This window comes from Sinocyclocheilus anshuiensis, unplaced genomic scaffold, assembly GCF_001515605.1.
Source record: "Sinocyclocheilus anshuiensis isolate Anshui unplaced genomic scaffold, SAMN03320099.WGS_v1.1 scaffold1054, whole genome shotgun sequence".
NCBI lineage: Eukaryota > Metazoa > Chordata > Actinopteri > Cypriniformes > Cyprinidae > Sinocyclocheilus > Sinocyclocheilus anshuiensis.
In genome coordinates, this window is record NW_015536544.1 from 107,384 (window position 1) to 130,651 (window position 23,268).

Consider the following 23,268-nt stretch of genomic DNA (forward strand, 5'->3'; position numbering starts at 1 on the left):
ATTTTTTTTTAAATCAGACCAAACACATTATTATTTTTATTCAGGAGTTTTATATATATACAAAACAATAACTTTTGATAACAGTAGCCTATTGATAAAAAATATATATTGTGCAAACAAGCAAGGACTGGTGGTTGGTAGGACGTGGAGCTGGTGAACAGGTGAAGGGAGACAGCAGGCTCGTCCAGGGCGAGGACTGTGCCATATGTTCATATATGCCTAAAGCAATCGAACTAAGGGAGAAAACGTGCCAGGTTCTAAAACAAATACACCAAATGAGCCAGGTGTGTAAACAGAATTAGTACCAAGCCTAAAATTGTCTGATGTAACCATCTGTTTGCTTCATTCTGATTTGAAAGCAGTTACAACCTGGTTTGCAGTAAATGCATTCTGCTTTTGAAGGTTACATCGAAATCTTTCATTTTGCCTTTTTGTACCTCACCATTTTCAATTTTTTTTTCTTCAAATCAAAGTTTGCAATATGATGATTCATCTTTGTGCTGGTTGGTTTGACTCACAGAGCTCTATTGGAGAAATTGAATAGGAAAAAAACCTCAGAAAAAGTAGCTGTTCGCAGTTGTCATCTATTGTCATCCTCCCCAAACCCTTGCAAAAATGTTCTGTGCTGGTACCATGATACAATAATGATAACAGATTGTAATTCCATGGTTGTAATTGGTTGTTCCATTGTTGATTATAATTTCTTTGTTTTGTTTTTTTGAAAACTTTCACAAACTGAATGAAAAAGGTACATATTCAAGACAAAATGTGCTTGAAGTGAATAAAAGTTGGAAATTCTTACTGAGATTTTGGATTGTATGAATGTTCAGTAGACCAGCTGGACATTTTTGACGCTTCTTGTTGCCAGGATTGTGAATTAAAAGACGCGGGTGGGAGGCAAAGTTGTGTGTTGATTGAAAATTCAACAGGGAGGAAGTGTGCTTCAAGCATGCTCATGTCTTACTGTGGAAAATTGCGCACTGTAAAAAGTAATCACTGAATCTACTTAAGAAAAGCGAGTAAACATAACTGATTTTTACAAATTTGTTGAATTTACTTAATTACACTGTGTTATGTGAACTTTCAGGTGGATGCAATAGTTAAACTAAACAACTTTAGTAAACAGTACTTAAGAGCATCTAGTTTGTTGGATTAAAGGTCTGTTTCCATTGTCTGGTGCAAAGAACAATGAATACAGTTTTAGAGTGAATACAATTTGAAATGGTTAAGGTTTTTTTTGTTTTTTTTTTACAGATAGGGTTCTGAATCTTTTTTTCTTCAAGCTGTCAAATAACAGTAAGATTTCAGCTTTTTGGCTTGCCCACAAGCTGTTGCTGCCTCATAATCCAGTAGAGCGTTTCACAATCATCATATTTATATTAATAACTTAAACCCTGCACAGAATAAGTAGATATTCATTATATTTTATGCTGAGTGCTTGTGCTTTGAGTGATATTAAATATATTTTTTTAATAATTGTGCAGACATCTGACATCAATGGGAGATGAACAGCAGTTCTCCGCGGCCTTCAACTCTTCCTTCAAAAGGACCTTACTGATTTTACAAGACATGTTTTGTAAGTAATTTTGTCTCTTACAGTGTTAAATTGTTGGTTTGATAGCATGCCTAAAATGTAATGACTTGAAGTAACATTGTTTTAAACAAATAAATGCCCTATTGTTGTGCTAACAATCTGTTTTCTGTCTTTGTATTAACAACTTCAAGTTTTGAGTACAGCTTACTTGAGAAATTTAAGGCAAAATGTTGGCAGAACTTGTCAAATTGAGTTACCAACACTCAAGTTTTCTGGTAACCTATACATATACACAAGTTACCCATGCAAAGTTACAGTAAGTTTTATTAACTCAAAAATTATAAACTAATTTGCTTGAGAAATTTGAGGCAATCAGTTTCCACAGGTTTTCCAAGTAAGTTCAACTCATTACTTTTTACAGTGTAAATGGTACACTTCTCTACACACTAGGGTTGCATAATTTTAAAAAAAAGTGATTATTTTGACATTGTGATTTGAACTGCTATGTATTTTTTTTGTTTGTTTTATGTTTTTTGTGATCGTGTCATATTATTAGATTTGTATAATAACTTACATATGTTAAAAATATGTATCTTGAACATTAGCCTAAATATTGATCGTACATTTTGTGGTATAATAATCTTATATAACCATATTATGATTAGATTTTTCCCCCCTACTTTTTATCAGCCCTACTACAAACACTTTATCTCTCCTTGACCTTTCCTTTCTTTCACACACACATTTATTCATTACTGTGACTCGATGTCTCTCACTCCTACTCTGCATAGTCTGATTTAAATGAGTCATCGAAGAGCAGTATGTTCATTATTGGTACACTGTGAGTTCTACCCAGCAGTCACCTGGAAAATGGCAGGCTGTTCCTGAGGAGAGGAGACAGTTTGTTCTATCAGTGTGTGCGTGTTTATGAGTGTATGGTTGTGACAGAAGAGGTTGGAACGTCCTCCGTTCAAACAAGCTGTATTTTCCAACAGTCACTAGAACTGAATCGCTCTCTTTATCTCTCTTCTTTCAACCCACTCTCTCTTTTCCCTTCCATTCGTTCTGGTGCTTGTAGTTTGAAAAGTCTAGTCAGGTACAGTGACAAATACAGTGATGGGAAAGGGGGAAAAAGGGAAGTAGTTAGAACAGATGGAAGGCCATGATATTTTCTTTTTAGGAAACAGTGCCGCACCCAGGCCTGTTAACTTACGGTTAACATACCACTTGATTAATGTTGAAATGTTTTTTCCTGTCAAATGGGTGTTGGAATCATGGAAATATGATTTTTGTTCTTCTTACATTTTTGCCGTTTTGTCATACCTTGTAGTGAAGGAGAAACTAATGATTCTCAGAAAGAAATAGACCACTGAAGCAGTTTTTTTTGGGGAAAACTTCACCCTAAAAATAAAAAATCATTCACTTAGTATGAAGAACAATCCACAAATTTAAGCCATTATGCATGGATAAACTTTGCCTGTTAAATCAAATATGATGCCTATGGCACAGATAAGTAAAATCAAACATAATGTCAGACCCTTAATTTTTAGGTAAACTATTTCTGTAAAAGTAGCTAAGCAGTGTAATTTAAACAAGAACACCCCTTCCCTAGTCTTAGTATCCAGTCAAAAACTAGGCCCACTGTTTGCTTCAATCTGTTTGGAAACTGGTTGCAACCTGGTATTGAACATTGCATCAAAATCTTTCATCTCGTCTTTTTGTCCCTCCCTTCCAGCCGTCATCCCACTGACCGACTCTGAGCACAAGCTGCTAGCGCTGCACTTCGCGGTGGACCCTGGGAGGGACTGGGAGTGGGGAAGGGATGACAATGACAATGCTAAGCTGGCAAAGTACGACCTTTTTTGTCTCTCTCTCATCCTCTATCCACCATCCTCCATCTACCCCTATGGCAAGCTTAGCTAAATTAAATTAATAACTTGTAAGCAGGCTCTGGTCTAAATGAGGGGTAATTAAAACAAAGGTCAATTGAGGCCAAATGAGAGCCTCTATCTATAAGTTATCTTTACCATATGAGGGATTTAGATGGGCTCAATCTGTCCAGAAGGTCCCAGCACATGGCACCAGGCCACATTATCCTCACACAGGTCGATGTGATTGACACGTCTTAAAGCCTCATTCAGTCATTAAAGCCTGTACATGTTCCAAACTTTTATCAGTTGCATATTCTTGCATTTAGTCTTATGGTTAAGATGACTTGTGCAGGATGTTTTCAAATCGAAGTAACTTTGCAGAGGTCAGCCAATTAAAGCATATAAATAAATAAGAACAGAGACCCAAAACAAACATCTGCGCTGAAGTAACAGTAATGATTTGACCCCCAGTTCATTGGCTCCATAATGGACTGATGATTACAAACTGTCATTCTCTGGTGACTAGATTTATGCACTGATTTGAGTTCCTAGTTGCATGCTTCAAATGGTTTGTAATTTCTTCCATTCCTTCACTGGCACATAAGAGAGGACAAGAATATTCAATGCCTCATTCGAGCTGATAAACATTTTGAGCTACAAATTTGGTTTTAGAAGAGATGTTTGACTATGTTCTCCTCTCTCACTAGTCTTATTCTATCACTGGAAGCTAAACTAAACCTTCTGCACAACTACATGAATGTAACATGGATTCGAATTCCTTCTGAAACAAGGGTAAGTGCTTGTCCATTTATTGGTTGAGACACCTGGCTATGTTTTCAAGTAATCCTGAAGACCTTAATTAGCTGGTTTAGGTTTGTTTAATTAAGGTTGGCACTAAACTCTGCAGGATGATAGCCCTCCAGGAGCACGGTTGTTTCCCCATTTTTTTTTTTTTTGAGAACAGTATTCGCTAAAGGTGACTACAGTTTTGAGTCCTCATGGCTAATCTATGTATTACAGGCTCCCTTGGCTCAGCCCGAGTCGCCCACTGCCTCTGCAGGTGAGGATGTACAGTCTCTGGCAGAATCGATGGACTCAGACCGGGAGTCTGTTTGCAGTAACTCCAACATCAATAACGGCAAGTCGAGTAAGGAGAAAGACAAGGACAAGCAGCGAAAGGACAAAGACAAAACACGGGCAGACTCAGTGGCCAACAAACTGGGCAGCTTCAGCAAGACTCTGGGTATCAAACTTAAGAAGAATATGGGTGGCCTTGGAGGACTTGTTCATGGCAAGATCAGCAAGTCCACTTCAACAAATGGTAGAACGGTAGAGAACGGAGAGCAGAAATCCAAGAAAAAGGACTCAAAAACACGAAAAGGGAGCAAAGAGGAGTCAGGCCAGTCGGCCAGCACATCATCCTCAGAAAAGACAACCAGTCCCTCTCCTACAGACCGTGCTTCTGGTAGCTCACCTGTTGAGAGACCGCCAGGATCAGGCAAAAACTCGGGTGATCGGACACTGGACAACTGGAAGTATAGCACAGATGTTAAACTCAGCCTGAACATACTTCGGGCAGCCATGCAGGGCGAGCGCAAATTCATCTTTGCTGGGTTGCTGCTCACCAGCCACCGACACCAGTTCCACGAAGAGATGATCAGCTTCTACCTGAGCAGTGCCCAAGAACGCTTCAGTGCTGAGCAGGAACAGAAGAGAAAGTCTGAGACTGAGAAGAAGCCTCAGACCAATGGGGTGGCACTTAAGAAGCCTGAACAGGAGAGTGTTTTCCAAAGGGAGCGTTCAGATAGCTCTCCACTTGAGAGCTGCTCACCGGTATTGCAACCTAGCCATAATTCTTCCCAGGGTGTGAAGGTCCAAGAAAAGGGAAGCCCAAAGCTTGCTGCTTCCCCTATCCCGATACCCATCCCAGCCTCCATCCCAGGATCCTCCATATCCCCTGTCCCTTTCTCCTCCCCTAGTAACAGTGCTAAGAGACCTGGACCAGTCCCTGTTTCAGCTCACTATAGCCATACGCCACCTATCCAGAGGCACAGTGTCATCCACCTGAGGGATGTCAATGTGCAGTCATCCAGCTACCAAGACGAGTCCTACAAGCCAATGGTCGGCACTCTCAAAACTTGTGCTACCTATCCCCAGCAAAACCGCTCATTGTCCTCTCAGAGCTACAGCCCAGCCCGCATGTCTGGCATCCGTACCATTAATGCGGTAGACAGCCTCCCGTACAACATGCCTGGGGAACACAAGTCCCACACTTATACCAACGGATTCAACACTGGTGATATCCGGGACTGTCTGGAGTTTGCAGATGAGGACCCAGCGCCCCATGCCTGGCTGGGGCAGGACAAAACCAAAGGGCAAAGTGGTGTTTGCCCAATGTACTGTTTTCAGCAGAAACGTTGCAGGAGGGAGAACTGCACCTTCTATGGCCGACCCGAGACGGAGAACTTTTGCTCATACTGTTATAGAGAGGAGCTGAAACGCAGGGAACGAGAGGTGAAGGTGCACCGACCAGGATAGCCCTGCAAATGCGCACACATATATAGCCACCCCCAATGTGTGTGAAAAGAACAGCAACACCACCACCTTTTTGCACTTCGCAAGCGATACAAAGAACTAGCATAACATTTTCCTACTATATTTAAGATCAGCCTCCTTTTATTCTTGTTACTTTACTCTCAATATCGAACGAACACTGCTTTACAATGACAGGAAGTGCAACCAGAATCAGTTTACAGCTTTGGCCAGTGATTGTGTTATTTTTTGTCCTATGTCCAGTTTAATTCAGTCTTTTACTTGTTCTAGAGTAAAAGCTCTTGTCTGTGCATTTTGCTCAGTCTGTGTTTGTAAAACTCCTTGTACCTGCAGAAAGAGATGTAAAGCTTCCCAAACCATGGAAGGGAAAACTCTGTTTAGAGGTCATTATAATGCAATACTTCACAGCATAGCTTTTTTGGAATCTTAATATCGGATAACATTGATTTTGCTGTGCATTGCAAATCATTTCAAAGGGAGGGAGATGCACTGTTCAGCACTCTGATTTTTTTGAAAGCAATAACTTTGGTAACAACCACCACCTCTCCCGCTTTTATCTATGCATTCATGATGTCAGCCATATTCTACTTTTCCCCATATGATTCTACAGGATATAGATAAGATTGTAAGAGGTCTGCTGTACAGGGATTATAATGGTGGAAAATATTAAATTTGTGGCACATCAGAGTGTGGATATACAGTGTATATATATATAAACACTGACTTTCTATCATGTACTATATTGTAATATAAAGCCTCTTCACAGGAGGGTTTGCATTCCATCATGATATCAAATGAAACCTCACTATTGTGTGCTACTTAAACTTGACATCCGATACAGTAAGCATTTGACTTCCATTCATTGCTTTCTGTATTTGCAATATATAACACAGTCATGCTAGCGAATGCTAAATTACAAGAACCACCTTACCTTAGGATGTATGTATGAAATGCAAACCCTTATATGCTTCAGCAGTGGACTAAAGTTGGAAAGCTTATGAAACTGTGTTTGTCAACTGTTTTATACCTTCACTGATGGCACAGCTTGGCTATAAGAAATTGGCAACTGCTCATCAACATTCTGTAGCACTCATGCTAACACTGCCATGCTAGCCTCTAATGTGCCAAAAATGGTCCTTCACCTCCATTTAATTTGTCCTCAGGAATTTTACTCTTAACCCCACATTTGTGATTATCATATACATAGAAGCATCTAAATCTATAAATGGAAAATTGGATATTTAAAGGTACAAATCTACCTCTTGAAAGCATTTTAGGTTTTTGACTCCTAGATTACATAGCAGTGCAAAATAATTTCCTAACTAGGTGCAATGTGGAATGTTAGTAGCTGAAATTTTCATGTGTACAATGAAAACGAAAATTCGGTGACACGACAAATTCACAGCCAATCAGAACATGTTTTATGTTTATTAGACCTATGAGATTGCACTGTGGGTGAAGCAACCCAGTGAAACCAAGCGATGGACAAAAATGTCATATGTTTTTAGTTTGCACAAAATCTCTCATTAATTTATTCTTTGTCCGTTTGTATCACGACACATTGCCAAACCAAATCTCTAAATGTAAAATTGGACATTTTATGGTACAAGCCTACCTGTTTTTTTTAGATATTGATCACAGCAGTGCAAAAACCATCACAGACAACATGCTAAACTACTAACTGGCAAACAAACATACACCTGTTCAACTGCTCGAAGCGCTAATTCTCATTGTGTGCTTAGAAAATTAAGATGTTATAGATAACTGCGCCAATCAATTCAACTAGTGTGACTAGCATGTTAGCCACTTTGTGTGCCTCTGCTAAGCAAAGGCCCAACCAAGTGCATTTCTACTTCGTGGACAAGATTACCATAAGAGCAGCGCTTGTTGTGTTTTGTTGTGTGGTGGTGTCCAGGTAACCAACGCCATGTCTCTATAACTGTTTTGTCTTTCCTGGCCAAGGATGTCCACTGCTTCGTTCTCTTCCCACGTTTCTACACCTCCAAATTCGTGTGTGTCTTTCTCTTCCCATCTTCCTGCTTTTCCTCTCCCTCCTTTATATTCGACAAGCTCATGGACTCTCACCGTCTTAGAATTGTAAAATATGATTTTGTATTCATTTGAGAGTTTTACACTACTTTAAATTATTAATTTTCACATTAGGTACCAATGTAAATAGCAGGAGAAGAAGAGACAAAATAAGGTTAGTTTATTGTTAACTACGGTGTCTGTGTGGTTCTTTTAATTGTTTCTGCAGAAGAAAGGTGTGTGCTTGTGTGGTAGCAGACTTGCGTGTCTGCGTGTGTGTTTTTCCTCAACGTTCTGTAATTTGAGAAGCGCCCTAGGCTGCTGTTTCAGTCTACAGTACAGAACACCCACATTTGAATGTCTGACTTCTCATATGATTGAGCCCGCGAAACTGGAATAGAATCTAGTATAAAACTGCGCATCTAGTGCTGTTTGGCTTCTATATCCCTGCAGTAGTCGCTGTCAGTCGTGGACCAAGGTATTAGCATGAAACACAGCTCCAAACAGCTGCCCCACAGGTCACCTGTTTAACATCTGCCAGAAAAGTCTCGCCCTGACAATAAACTCTCTGTTGTGTTGTATGTTCACTTAAGACAGACATTCTTTGCATACTGCACACAAAAGATGTGTTATCGACAAATGTCATTTGCGTCATGCGGGAGATTTTTTTTTTAAGACTTGTGAAACAGGATACTCAATTATTTGCAAAAGGATCACAGACACACCCACACATTTTACTGAGAGCTGATCCAAGGGCACATGGTACGGAAGATATAATTCTGCTGATGCAGAAACTAGGGCACTTGCCTAAGAACTGAACCATGTTCCAGCTGTCATAAAGATGTAAAATGACTTAGCATTTAGCAATCTGTTCACTATAGTATAATAAGTATAATACGGGGGGGCTTCTTAACAGTATCAAGTATTACACTAATTTAAATTAAGTAATAATGGTGATCTAATTTATGTTTTATTTAGGCATGGTGGTTTTAGGGTGGGCGGCCACTGTGGGAGTTTCAACAGTGCGATTCTGTGCCCTTATTTTACCTTTTAATCATACAGAAGCATTGGCATACAACACCGACACTGACTGCTATCGCACACCCTAAAGTCGCATTTACACTATCTCCAACATTTGCTTACAATCGTCTCATTTCACCCCTAATTGCACAGAATTTTTGATTAGAATCACAGCCGGTCTTGAAGTCTCATATGGCCAAGTCATAAAATATAAAACATTGCAATGCGTTCAAAGTCTAAAGCAGATCCGAAATTTCCACTTACGCTTATGATCGGAACTCCATGTACTTCCATTGTAAATGGATGACTTCCGGTCTGTCAGTTGTTGAAGATCGTGAAAACCCATCCATGAGCTTTTGATCTTTTGTTCGGTAATTGTAATGTTTTTCCTTGCCTGTCATGACAGTCATTACCATGACAATTGTGTAGTGTAGCACTGCTTTCTGTTATGATTATCAAAACCACCCGATCGCTGGAACTTGCTCCCCACCTCCCAGTTGTTGGAACTTGCCATGAGAAGTATTTGAGCTCATATTAAAATCTCTGACGTTTGATTGGAAACTTGGCAAACCCAAGCATAATTTGAGATGTTATGTCTTCTGAAACTTTCGAGGACACATGTGAGATTTCTAACGTGAAAACCAAAATACTGATATACAGTGCCTTGACCTCTCGAGGGGTAAGTAGAAGGAGAAAGATGTTTTTCTTTTCAAGAAGGCACGTGAACTCATCTCCATTCAAGACAACTCGCACAGAGAGAAAGAAACATTGCTATCTATCAATCAGCAGAACGGCCCCTGTACGGCTCTCCCATGACCTAGTTTGCATTTGTGTGCAGCCCTCTTCAAAACATCACACATTTTTTCTCAGAAGTCTCTCATCAATAATCCGACTTTCTGTTTGCCGGCTTACAGTTTCTCAAAAGAATGTGAAAGATGTGAGAAGAAAAATAAAACGGGAGAGAGAGACAGTATAAGGTCACGCAGTTCTTTGCTACAATGTTGTTTGTGATCCATGTCTTTCCTGCATTGGTGGAGAGGAAGAAGGAGAAAGTGCAGTGTGCTTAGCTGGGGCATGGCATGCTGTCATGCGTTTATAGGACTGAATGTTAAGAGGTCTTGTGACATGGCAGTCAATGCTTTATTGTGCCTTACAGTAGGCTACATAACAGCACAAGGCAGTGATAGTGTACCATTGTACACAGTCCACACTTTACCATCTTGACTCTCCCGATTGTTGATACCACAAATTTCATGCTATTAAAGCATTAAGCCACACTTTACTATGGGTACAGAGGTTTTCTCAGGCATTATGTGAAGCAGAGTAAAATATGCTTGCCTGTGGTAATTTTATGGTAACATGCAGCCTAGAATGATTTAAAAAAAATAGTAATAAATAATAAAAAAACAACAGGAGTATGGTATATAATGTCTAACAAAGTGTCCTAAACAGGTGTTAAAGTGACAGGGCTAAAAGTTTCCATGTAAATCTGTATTTTTGTCCTAATTTTCACAAGCATTTTTGTTTGTTTGCTTGTTTTGTTTTTTGGATGAATGTTTTACAGCAAGGGATCGTGGTTTAACATGTTAGCATAGCTTCATTAGCCCTGGTAACGTACTAAAAGATTAAATATTTAAACCTGTTTTTTAGTCCTAACCATTTTCACAAGCATTTTCTTGACGTTTTTTTTGTTTCTGTTGGCTGTTTACAGCAAGGGCCATGGTTTACCATGTTAGCATAGTTACATTAACCTAGTTAGTAAACTAAAAGCTAAAATATCTATTCCATGTTAACCAATTTTTTAGTCCTAACCATTTCCCCAAGCACTTTCTTGTCATTTTTTTCTGTAGGCTGTTTACAGCAAGGGATCAAGGTTTATCAGGTTAGCATGGTTACATTAGCCCATGCAGTTAGCATGCTAAAACCTAAAGTTGGCCTATCTCTTCTATGCAAACATTTATTTTTGTTCTAACCATGTTCTCAAGCATTTTCTTGTTTTTCTTCTCTGTAAAATATTTACATCAAAGGGTCAAGGTATATCAGGTTAGCATGGCTGCATTAGCCCTGTTAGCATATGCCCTGTTAGCAGTTAGTAGGCCTATCTCTTTCATACAAACCTGTATTTTTGTTCTAACCATGCTTCCAAGCATTTTATTGTATTTTTTTCTGTAGGCTATGTACAGCAAAGGTTATCAGGTTAGCATGGTTACATTAGCCCTGTTAGTGTTTACATGAATCTCTTTCGTGTAAACCTGCTTTTGTCCTAATCATGTTTCCAAGCGATTTCTTTTTTTTTTTTCTGTTGGACAAGGGTTAGCAGGTTAGCATGACCCCGCTAGCCCTGTTAGATGATGCCATAACATTCTTATTAGTATCTTTATCCATTGACATCCTTTTTTGCACACTAGTTGTCTATATGTGTAGCTAATCAAACATAAAAAGATCACAATGTTAGAAAGAGTGAAGGAGAACATAAACGTCTTTGTACAAGTGAACCAGCCCACCCTGTGGAGGCGATGTACTGTAGACGAGCAAAGAAAGGAAACAACAAAAATACTCACTGGTGGGAGGGTTCTTTTTTCTGAAAGAGACAGTGAGAGACAGCAAAGAAAAAGCACAAGAACTGTCTTTTCTTTTTTGTGTGTCTGCCAGATTTATGGTTGCAATTGAAACCATCAACAGCTTTGCTCTTTTGGCAGACACTGGAGAAGCCCCAAGATGGAGACACACCTGGTGATCTGTGTTGCCACTTGTATGGAAGCAATTTTCCAACAAAACCCTTATCAGAAACGCTAGTAATCATCTTTACTTTCATGTTGGTGTCACAGCAGTGTCTGTTTTGGCTCTGACATAATGAGACCAACAAGAGGAAATGAAGCTTCTAATAAATATGCATGCTTATTTTCTGCCAAGATCATTGAGCATTCAAATTAAAACAAGAGGACTGACTGTAACAGCATGGAAAATGGATCGCTTCTGTTTTGGCAATGCTTTTACCTTGAACAAAGCTGCAGTTAGGTGTGTTTTTTAATAGACAAAATAATCAGATCAGTCTAGGCAAATTTAAATCTACTAATAGATAAGAGATTCAAGATTTTTAAGCAGAGAAATGACCCTGTTCACAATGCCACAACTTGATTCTGGTCTTTTTTTGCTGGAAAATGAAAAATCCTGGCCAAAATAGTTATTTTAGGTAGTTCAGCTTTTTTTAGTTTGGACAATACTCATAGAGGGACACCATGCATCAGGCTTTAGCCACCTTGCTAACTTTCACTTGGCAATGAATTTTAATGCATAAAAAATAATGTACAGCTCCTTAAATGAAAGAATTTTGCATCTAAATCTGCTTTGATTCAGAAGTTTAAATGTGTTATTACGTTTAAGGAACTTTGTGCTCCCATAAACCTGCTCAGTCGGCTCATATACTGTACACGAGCCAGTTCAGCTTATAGATGCTAGTTGAGGTGTGTCTGTGATCTATGTGTCCCCAGAGAAAGATGTTCCCTGCTCACTGTAACTCATCCAGGAAGGCTTAAGCTCCACCCTACAAAGAGACAAAAAGGTTTCTGTTGACAGAAAGATAATCGTTCCTTTTGGTCAATTTGTTTGGTATAAGAAAAATAATTCAGGATATATTCTATGATATCTTATCTTCAATTTTCTTTCTCCAGGTGTTTATGTATTTATTTATTTACTTACTGGAAAACAACACCAAAATTAAAAATGAGAGATAAGATTTTTCTTTAACATACTAAAACTAATAATAATAAATTAAAGTCTAATGCATCAGTGTTATTTTAATATTAATTATTTACTGTTGTACTATTTGTTATTATAAATTAGCTTTTATTTTTATATTTTCATTTTTTTTTTAATCATTTAATAATTGTATGTGCTTTTGTGAGTTTTTTTTAATATTTCTATTTAGCTTTCATTTATTTTTATTTAAGTTTTAGTTTTAATTACTTCAACTTAGTAATGCATTTAATTTTAGTACTTCAAATTATTTAAGTTTATTGCAAAAGAAACACTTCTAATTTCTTAAGTTTTTAAAGTTAAATCTAATATTTATATTTTAATTTAATTACATTTTAGCTTTATTTCAATTATCAGTAACATAGTAATGCACATTGCAAAACTATTGACATTGTCATGTGTTTGACTTTATGTCTTAAAGTTTCCAAATTACCAGATATATTATATTCTGTAAAATCTGCTCTATTTCAGTTATATTTCAGTGTCAGAAAAGTTTCGGCTATTTTGTTGTTGTTGCCTGTAGAACAGACTATAGCATCATGTCATAGCATTTTTTTTTTAAACCAGACAGGAAGTGGGTAAAAGTGGGTAAGAATGGGATAGGATCAGACCCACAGTGGCAGTAATATTTCCTGGACGGGGGTTGAGTTCGCACCAGTGCCTCCCGCCACCTTGCCATGCTGGAATACGTGAGGGACAGAGGACATTCACACCACGACAGCACCCACAGAGACGCCCACTCACAGTCTGAGCTCGTGAAGCTCAAGTCCTGATCACCCAGTACAACCACACGGCTTCACCCATTCTTTATCTCGCTGCCCCTCTCTCTCTCTCTCTCTCCCACACACACACCTTCTTTCCTTTTGTATTTGCAGTTTATACACCCTGTTTCAATTAAAAAAAGTAGCACTGATGCTCTAAAGCCACCATGCCACAAAACTGAATGAAATGCTTGTCAGATGATTGCCTGCCTCACATCAATTGACCGCAGGCTGTTATTTAGCATCCCAGCTGGAGAAAACCAAAAGCAGATAAAGAAAGAGAGAGAGAAAAAGAAAATAGTAAGATATCCTCTCTCTCTCTTTCTAATCTTTCCCCTTACCCCATTGCACACACACACACACACACACACACACACACATATTCAACAGAGGAACAGTTCGTTCTCTGCTTCTTACTCACTGGCTCCCACTGCAGCATGATCACTCACTGAGGGGCAGAGAAATGAATGATGTGTCTTCCTGTCTCTCTGTCCATCTCTGTCTGTCTGTCTGATTGACTGCTGGACCCAGAACATTCAAGGTACAAGTGGTGAAAAATGTCAGAAATGTCAGGGTGATATAACTGTACTCATATCATAATGGAAAAAAAAGTCTAATTCAAAGACTTAAAAGGATAGTTCACCCAAAAATGAAAATTCTTTCATTAATTACTCACCCTCATGTCGTTCCAAACCCATAAGACCTTCGTTCATCTTTGGAACACAAATTAAGACTGTAGGGGCCCTACAGTCGCTTAAAGTCAAGGGTCTCCAAACTCAGGCCATGTCCACACGTACACGGGTATTTTTAGTAGAGTTTAGTTTTTCCTTCTGTTTTTAAAAAAATCTCCGTCCACATGAAAACGCAAACGCATGCTATGAAGCACTGTCAAGAGCATGCCAAACCAACAGGTGGCGATATAATCTCAACCGTAAAGCCATGTTGGCCAATCAGAAGCCTGAAAAAGTTTCCAGTAGGCGGAGATAATAGTGCAGGCTAAAACTCAAGGTCAAAAACCAGTTAGTGGGTGGTCATGAATTTTAAAAGTGTTGCTTTATTCATTCTTTAGTTTTGAATCGGTCCTTATTTGATATTGCAATGGTCCAGATTTTCAAAACAGTCTTTTCTTTATGAAATATATCACTTTACACACATGGTGTATGACGTGACACACATGTGCCAGACACATTGCTCCTTTGATATCTCACCATCTTGACCCTCTATTCAACACAGGCCTTGTTCAGTGTTGCAAATGACTAGACAGAAAACACAAATGCCACCTGTTTTGTGGTCTCTACTGACATGTCCCTGCATCACTTACAGTAAATATTTGCATGAATGCACCAACACCAAGAACAAGGTGCACTTCCTGCAGACGGCCGTATCTGAGCACATTATTCCACACAACAGGCATTTTTCTGTTCTCGCTTTTTATTGCATCCTGCTGAGCAACAAGTGCAGCCATTGGCTGCATGCACGCTAAAGGTTTGGGTCAATTTGTGATGCAAAGTCTGCCTAGAATTGTGCTCTGCGTGCCAAAGCTTTTGATATTCAGAGCCAGGGACTGCAGTGCGCTCAGGGCTGCCAAATACTGTGTATGTCATGGATATCTTTAAGGAGTACAGTCTTAGAGACTGTAATGAAGTTACTGAGCATACAAATGAGCAGGTATTTATGGTTTGATGGATTTGTGTAGCCTGATAAGAATAAATCTTTGACAACTTTACTTAAAAAACAAGTTTTATATTTGATATTTGATTCGGTTGGTCATCCTGTCGTGGCTTATTTTGTGATAATAACTGGCTGACTGTACATTATCCTGTTTATTACATGGCTACTAAAATAGATTGAATAAATACAAGCACATAAACATGAAATATTTATTTATTTAAATTAAAAGAAATAATAAAATATTTAAATATTTCATCTACGTTTCATTTTATTAGCTATTAATATTAGCTATTAATAAATATTACATATTTTGTAATTAAATTATTATATTATATATATATAATATATTATATTATATTATTATATTATATATATATATATAATTATAATAATTTATATTTATTTAAAACTATTCCTATAAGTTAATTAATTTGAAGCTAAAAAACAATATCTAATAAATAACCACTGAAAATTCTGATAAATTAATATTTAAGAAATAAATAATATTTAAATAACAAATAAGAATATTTCAAATTATATATATATTACACTTGGTAAATAGGAAAATAAATGACAACCAGAGCAGTGCTTATTATTTATGAATTTATTCTCAATTGTAAACTTCACTATTTCATGCATACAAGTTAAGACAACATACATTATATGACAAATTCTTGTTAATTCTCATATTTGCATAGGACATAGTCACAATATTGTCTAACATGTAAAAAATAAAAGGTCATAAAAAGGTACAGCAGAGCAACCATGGACCAGCAACAATAATATAATCTGAATAATTCAAGGAACTGTACAACTGTAATACTTCACTGTAGTGATTTGGTTGATTGCAAATAAAAATAAAAATAAAAAGACAGTTTCATTATGCGGCAGTTGTTTTGAATGAGGTTATGGAGAACAGAACTGGCCATTGCTAGAGAAGAGCTAATGTACAAAGTACAGAGGTGCTGGGAAATAGAAACCCAGCGTCATGTAGTCACTGGAGCAGGCATCACACGGTGTCGTTAAAATAGATTGTTAAAATACAGACGAATACGTACAATAGGAAGGCAAGTCGAGTTCACGCGGCGAACGTCTACAGGACAGCATGAGGCCGCTAGTGCCTCACTACGATTCCATATACAACACTTACTGAAATCTCTACAAGAGGCGAGCGCTTGCACACGATGTGATTGACTGGTATGTATGAAGAGGGAGGATTTTGAAATCACTTTGTTCCCATATCAGGAACGTCGACCACCTGAACTGATTTCACAGGCGTCGGAGAGAAAAGTTGCATGGAAACTGCAATGGACGAGGATGCGTTCAGTCTTTCAAATGGCTCTTTCACAGTGTCTGATCTTCAGAGCATGTTTATGGGGTTTTATCTTATGGGAAATGTCGGCGTATTAACTTGAAATGAATTTCGGCGATCGGTAGGGGGTCGTCTGCGTGATTCTCCCCAAGGTACTAACTAGGTCACGACACCTGGGGATCAGAGACAAATAGGCGCCCTACGCTTTTTACAGGAGTGAGGTTGTTCAAACCCAACTGCACGGTTTGGCAGACAACCAGACTAACAAAAATGACCACAGCCCTCAAAAGCAGTTAGTGTCTCCTGAGTTCAGCAAGAGACGAAACATAAACAACAGTCGAAACTAAGCCACGGCTAAGACTTAAAACCACTTCCACCATTTCAAATAAGAAGCTAACGTTACGCAGACCTCAACTAAATGATGTTTGTTAGCACATGACATCGTAAATATCCATTTATGAAGTTGTGCTCACTGGCTAGTGACTCCCAATGCATTTAGCTTTGCTAACCTGGATAGACAATCACTGTATGGCATTTACACATCCATAGGTTCTTTGGAGAAACATCTAACTGCAAAAACACAATGTAATTTTCACCAGTAAGTGATCTTCACACCGAAACGTCCACCTGTAACTGGTGGGACTATAAATGCAATGCTGTACAGTTGTTTTGTATGTGGACATATTCACAGATATGTATTTCTTGGACTATATTAAATTGAAAAAGCCTTTTGAATGTGTGAATGAAGGTCAACCAAGTCAAACGTTGTCAATTATGCATGTCCATGTTAAAAAACATCAGCCTTCTTTGATTGTTTCCACCAAAAATGAATAACTAAATGAGTTTAGGGTGCAATATTTTTAAAATGTCCTTCAGTTCTTTCGCTTCAATAAATCACTTTTCTGAAACCATCAAATGACTGAATGCCAACTATGTGACATGAACATTCAATAATTCAATCCTGAAGCCTTTGGTAATGTCTTTAAAACAAAAACTCAGTTCTTCGAATGCATTCACCCAATGCCAAAAGTGAGAAAGTCGTGGCACTACAGCGTCCTTGGCAGTAGCATCCTAATAAAACATCATCCTCCATCAGTATTGAGAACATCAGTTATTCAAACTGACCTTATTTTGCATGGCAAGACAATATTGGAACTGATATCTGCACATTTGTATGGAAGCCATCTTGTCTGTTCTCTATTCTGAGAGTCAAGGGTTCTGTTTAACATATCAGAACGTGGCATGGCTGTTTCTTTAGGTAAATCTAGCGTAGCATTAGTTCTGGCAGGTCACGTTAGTCAAGCTCGCATCAGCTGACTCTCAGCGGATCCCCATCTACCTATAGGAATACGACACCTATCTTTAAGCATTCATATATGGTCCCTCAGTATTATCAGCAGTTTTCGCATTGCTCAATAGCTAATTACCCTCCTTCATCCCCAGCTCCTCCTCTGTCAGTCAGGATTCAGCCTTCTGATTCCCCTTTGAATCAGACTAATTCTAAAATTTGTACATAAAATTATTGAACTTTAACGATATCTGCAATACATTTATGTTGGTTCTGTTCTGTTTACCCTGGGGGGGTTATCGCTGCTCTCCCTGCTCTCATCCATGCTAGGCTGCATGGATGCGCAGGGAGTTCTTGCCCAGAACAGAACCATACCGCCAATCCAAACTGTATGCTAATTGTCAATCATCTTTGACGATAGTGGTCCTGACAGAAGTAGAGTATGTAGGAGTTTACAGGTGACAAATAAATGTCGGAAGAACAGCAAAGAGGGAAAAAAGTTAAGTACCAAATTGAACTAGTAACAAAAGTCATGTGATACACAGTCAAAAAGAGTAATAAGAACAAAATAAATACATAAAGAAAAGAAGCTTTGATGCATTGGTTGGATATAAGCAGCATAATTATAGCAAATGTAATTGCAATCCTTTGGAATGGTAGAGCTTTCACGTAGGATGGTGAACAGGTTAATATCGGAGTTTTCACTTTTACTAATATGTGCATTTGTTCTGTACAACAATGACACATTAAGAAAAACATAACTAAAAGAAACAAAAAGTACATCAAGATCACGCCAGAGGGGGGAAATTAGGAATACTCGCGCATCTAATACATCATTCACCCCGCTACATACACATAAAAACGAACATCACTCAGAAAACTGTACAAGGTCATATTTATCTTGACTATCACTGTATATGATGAAATAAAATCACCTTTCCAATGCCTTTGGCACTCATTATTAAACTAACATGCAGTTTGTTGAATGTAGGATTGAAGGATCCAATAAAATGCTATTATAATCATTAGTAGGATTTTGTGAACAAATAGCTTTGTACAAAACAAATCGTTTCTCATTGAGTCGGGTGTGTGGGTTTATGCAATCCACTGGTAGAATGAATTTTCAAAGATGATTCACTTTCAATATGATGCTCTGTGGCTTGTAAGACCATGATAATTCATAAAAAATATTTTATTTAAATTTACAATTCTTCCAGATATGAAATCCAACAAATCCCCCATCCAATCAAAAAAAATAAAAATAAATAAATCATAACCGTTTCGATTTATAGAGGTATGAGTTTGAAAAGATACATGACAGAAAAATGTAACTCATAGATGTAATTCTAATTATGTTAAATAAAACAATAAAACATGAATGTGACTATCTACTCACAATGCTGTGGTCTCTATGGTAATGCATTATATCAAACTTGATCGCATGTATGCATTCAGTCTCATGCAATGCTTTTGAGAAGTCAGGATATTTCCCATTTTTCTCACTTAAAACCACCTTTTACCTCCATGTTTTCAAATTTGGTGGTTATACACCTATATTCCGCTGTTGATAAAAAGCTTTCTTTCAGTGTCCAATTTCACTAGCATCGTTAAAGCAGACAGAAAAGAAAGCCTTATAATAATAACAGCTAAGATCTGAACACAAAGAAAATAATTAGAAAAAAAATACAACACAATGCGGAAATATTGAACAAATCAAGAAAAATTAGTACATCCATGGGTTTTAAGCCGAGAAACGTAGCAGGTACAGTTTGACTAGTCATGACCTAGACATGTTTCCACCTGTATTCAATGGTCTTGCTTTGCATTCAAGTAGTATCGGTACAGTGAAAAATACAGAAACATAAGCACGCATGTATTCATTTTTACATGTAATTCACACTAACCCCGGCTGAGTGAATTTGCATTGAGAAAATACATTTTCAGTAAATATTATAAGGAAAAAAATATATATTTAGTTGTGTATACTCTATCTAACCAGTACCCAAATGCAAGAGACTTGTGTTGCCTGCAGGTTTCGGGTTTTCAAGGTTCAATGAACATGTTTTACTAGGTTTGAGAAGTACTAATGCAGTGGACGTTGGTTCAGACCGACCTTATTCTGCCCTGAAATACCCTCTCCTGACCAGCAGTTGGGAGTAATTGCAGATACAGTCAAAGGCGGTTGAACAGAAACTTATATAAAACGTCTACAAATGAGTTTCTTGCACACAGTGAACATTCATGGCCAGCTTGCTTTGGAAGTAAAGCTGACGTGCGAAATTCTGGAGTAGAAATCTGAAATGACTTAGAAGGGCTAGGGGAGGGTGCCGACCACAGCTAGACGGCTTTACGTGTGGGTTTATTGCAATAATAAGAAATAATGCTGCCGTGGCACAGTTTTTTTTTTTTATTAGGGCTGTTTTCTTTAGCTGAAAGCCGGGATTATGTGGAGGGGTTTTTGAGGGCTATGGGAGAGGCCCCTGGGAGGGGGATGGGGGCTGTTAGGGAGGATAAAGGGGGGACAAGGCCTGGCATTCACAGGCCTCCCCACCTGCTCCTCAAGCCCCGGAGCGCTCGTCCAGCTGGGCGACTGATGCTGGTTTCCCCGCACTGGGCATGGAGGGTGGGCAAGGAATATGTGCAAGATAATATGAGACAAGACGGCTGGTGTTGAATAATGAGGTTATGAATATAAAGTGAAAAACTGTCACAGAAAGCTTGCTAAATGAATATTAAAGTGTCACTTTAGGAACATTGCGCGTATGGGAAAGTGAGACAGCGGATGAAGCAGTGCCACAGTAGTTTTGATAGCAGTGCCTCAGTTCCTGGAGGGTCTTGTATGCCTTTCGCCTGAGCGAGTAAGGCCCGGTCGACAGTTTCTCATGGTAACCCTTCATCCTCGCAGGCTGAAGCGACAAAGGACGGCAAATTCATTGTTCACTTGATATGTATGATTATGTACAAATCGAGTAGTAATGCCTAAAGCCCCCTTTTTAAGGAGAGTCAAGTTTGAAAGCAGCTGTTCAGTGAGGTAATGAGTGGTCACACTGACAAATCAGTGGTCCGCAACAGTAAAACAAAAAAAGGATGCGTGAGTGTTTACCTGTGCTTGTGAAAAAGTACAGTCATTTAAAGAGTGACTGATCTTGTCTGAGAAGTCGTCGACAGTGCCAAACTGAGGGAAAAATAAATACTGATAACATCTCATTTGAAAATTCCCAACATGTTCAACTATGATTTGATAGCATATCATGCCTATTGTCTGTGAGCCGTTATGATTTGGGCTTCAACTTCCTCTATTACAACCCCCCCGGCCAGCTGCTTGGATGCTATCCAATCAGACGAGGCCATTTTCCCTCTTTAAGCTCCCGCAATGCATTGTGGGATGCTGTTGGCGGGTGAGTGGGGAGTAGTGCAGAGGGGAGGTTTCCATGTGAGAGAGAGGAAGCTGACTGGGTGTTTCTTCTGCTGGAGTGCTCAGCTCCTGATAAAGCCTCAGTCTTTATCTGTCTTGCTATGGGTCAACCCCCTCTTTCCTGCCTCCTGTAGATAGTGGTTTGTTCTCATGGAGGCCTGTTGCTCTCATCACATAGTGAAACAGCCGTGATGATACAAACTCTGACAATCTAGTTCTCAATGAGTTGAAAATCTGTGCCGTAACTAGTGATCGACCGATATATCGGCAATGCCGGTTAATCTGCTGATATCTGGCCATTGAAAAAAAAACAAAAAACATATCAGCCGATAACACTGTCTGACAGACCAACATATCAGCCAGGCCGATTAATTGGTAATTTTGTGATTATCGGTATTGGCCGATAACAGTATCTTACTGAGAGATATTTTGTTTAGGGCTATGTATCCAAAAAGCATCACAAGCACCAATGATCTCTAAGATATAATTACGCTTACAATGCCTTTGGAAAATGCGGTCCACTCCGATTATTTAAGCCAATATTTATCCATTTTGAGATTACAAGTATCGGCCAACAACTGATATATCCGATTAATTATTCAACTATAATGTTAAAATTAAGAAAATAATTGTAAAGATTTTTAAAATTTTCTGTCATTAAATTTTATTTTGTAAATATCGGTATTACATCAGTCACTGAGAGACGCACATCGGTCAACCACTAGTCTTAACCAGGTGCAATGGCAAATGATAACTGACAAGATATTTTTTCAACCACATGGTTTTGAATTGTGTTTGTTTTGCTGTGTAACTCTGCCCACAGTGCAATCTCACTGGTCCAAATTCCAGCTTCACATAGCCATATATTAAGCTTCAAATATGGCTACAATATTGTCACTTCAATATTTGTTACATGGCACCTGGTCATGACACGGTGTGTGGATTTGATATCTATTTCTTTAAAACTTTTGCTTTGGCCCTCCATCTATCTCTCTCATATGCCCACTCCTTTTCAGATAGAGTGAGCGAGACAGAGTGTGTAAAGCTCCACTATAATGGCTCTAGTCTCCCTGGCTAGTGTGCTATGAATAGCCCTGTGTAGGATGATGCAGTTTTCTAAGTGGAAGGCCTCCGCAGATGGAGCTCTGCAGAGGGCAGAGGGCCAGGACTTCTGCTGTTACCTGAGAGAATGCCAACATACCTCCCTCCCTTCTTCCTCTGGGTAGAATACAAAAAAAAACCACTCTGCTCTCTTGTTCACACCTTGGCCTTTGGTGGATTCTGCTCATGTGCTTTTTGTCTTTATTTGAGTCTGAAGTAGGCGTACGTCCAGACAAGTGCCTTTGAATGTGTCGTACTGTAGTGAAAAACCCTGAAGTTGATGAATGTGCTGTTTTTATTGAGGAAACAGCTGCTTTGAAACTTTAGCCTCCAAATTTTCAAGGGGAGTTTAGTTTAGTCCACTGAGAGAAGTGGTGCTGTCTGTTCTCCTCATTGGGTGGCTCAAGCATGTAAAAGTGGACTGATAATGACATTCAAGCTATATTGAGAGGATTCCCTTTGAAACATGGACCCAGGCCAACAGAGTTCTGTGTGCCTACAGGGTTAGCGGGAGATAGTGATGTTGAAAATAAAGTCATTTTCAGTCTCAAGACAGAATTACCCCCCCAACCCTTCGTATCTGGTGAGCAGTTCTGCCACTCTCGTTAAAAGACTGATTGAAAAAATAATAATATTAATAGAAAGTATGAATAACTGTTAAAACCCAGAATTTGCTTCCCCTGATGTGAAAACAAACAAACCAACTCAAAAAAAAGAGTGCAAAGTTTCCTTTTGTCCAAGTGTAAGGCTGTTTCTTAACATATGTTTATCTTCATCATGTTCATTCTTTCAAGCTAAGAGGCCATCCCTGAGCAGGGCGCAAAATTCAACCTCTGTTGAATTTCGGAGTAAAGTGATACTTGTATTGTGCAGTCAATGTGAGTATTAAAGGAGAAAAAAACTGTTCTGAATCCTGAGGTGTATGTGCCCCTCTCCCTCACCCATTTTAAATAAAAAA

The 23,268-nt window shown here is 38.7% G+C and overlaps 1 protein-coding gene across 2 annotated transcripts in view; it reads left to right on the forward strand.

Annotated features, from left to right (window-relative positions):
• LOC107698115 (OTU domain-containing protein 7A-like) overlaps positions 1-8,137 on the forward strand; it is an 80,721-nt gene extending 72,584 nt beyond the window's left edge. For both annotated transcript variants that reach the window (XM_016499039.1, XM_016499049.1), the window contains 3 exons: positions 3,270-3,384; positions 4,113-4,197; positions 4,426-8,137. In XM_016499039.1, coding sequence (XP_016354525.1) covers positions 3,270-3,384; positions 4,113-4,197; positions 4,426-5,943 — 1,718 coding nt within the window. In that variant the 3' untranslated portion in view covers positions 5,944-8,137. The remainder of the gene's footprint in view (positions 1-3,269; positions 3,385-4,112; positions 4,198-4,425) is intronic.
• The last annotated feature ends 15,131 nt before the right edge of the window (positions 8,138-23,268 follow it).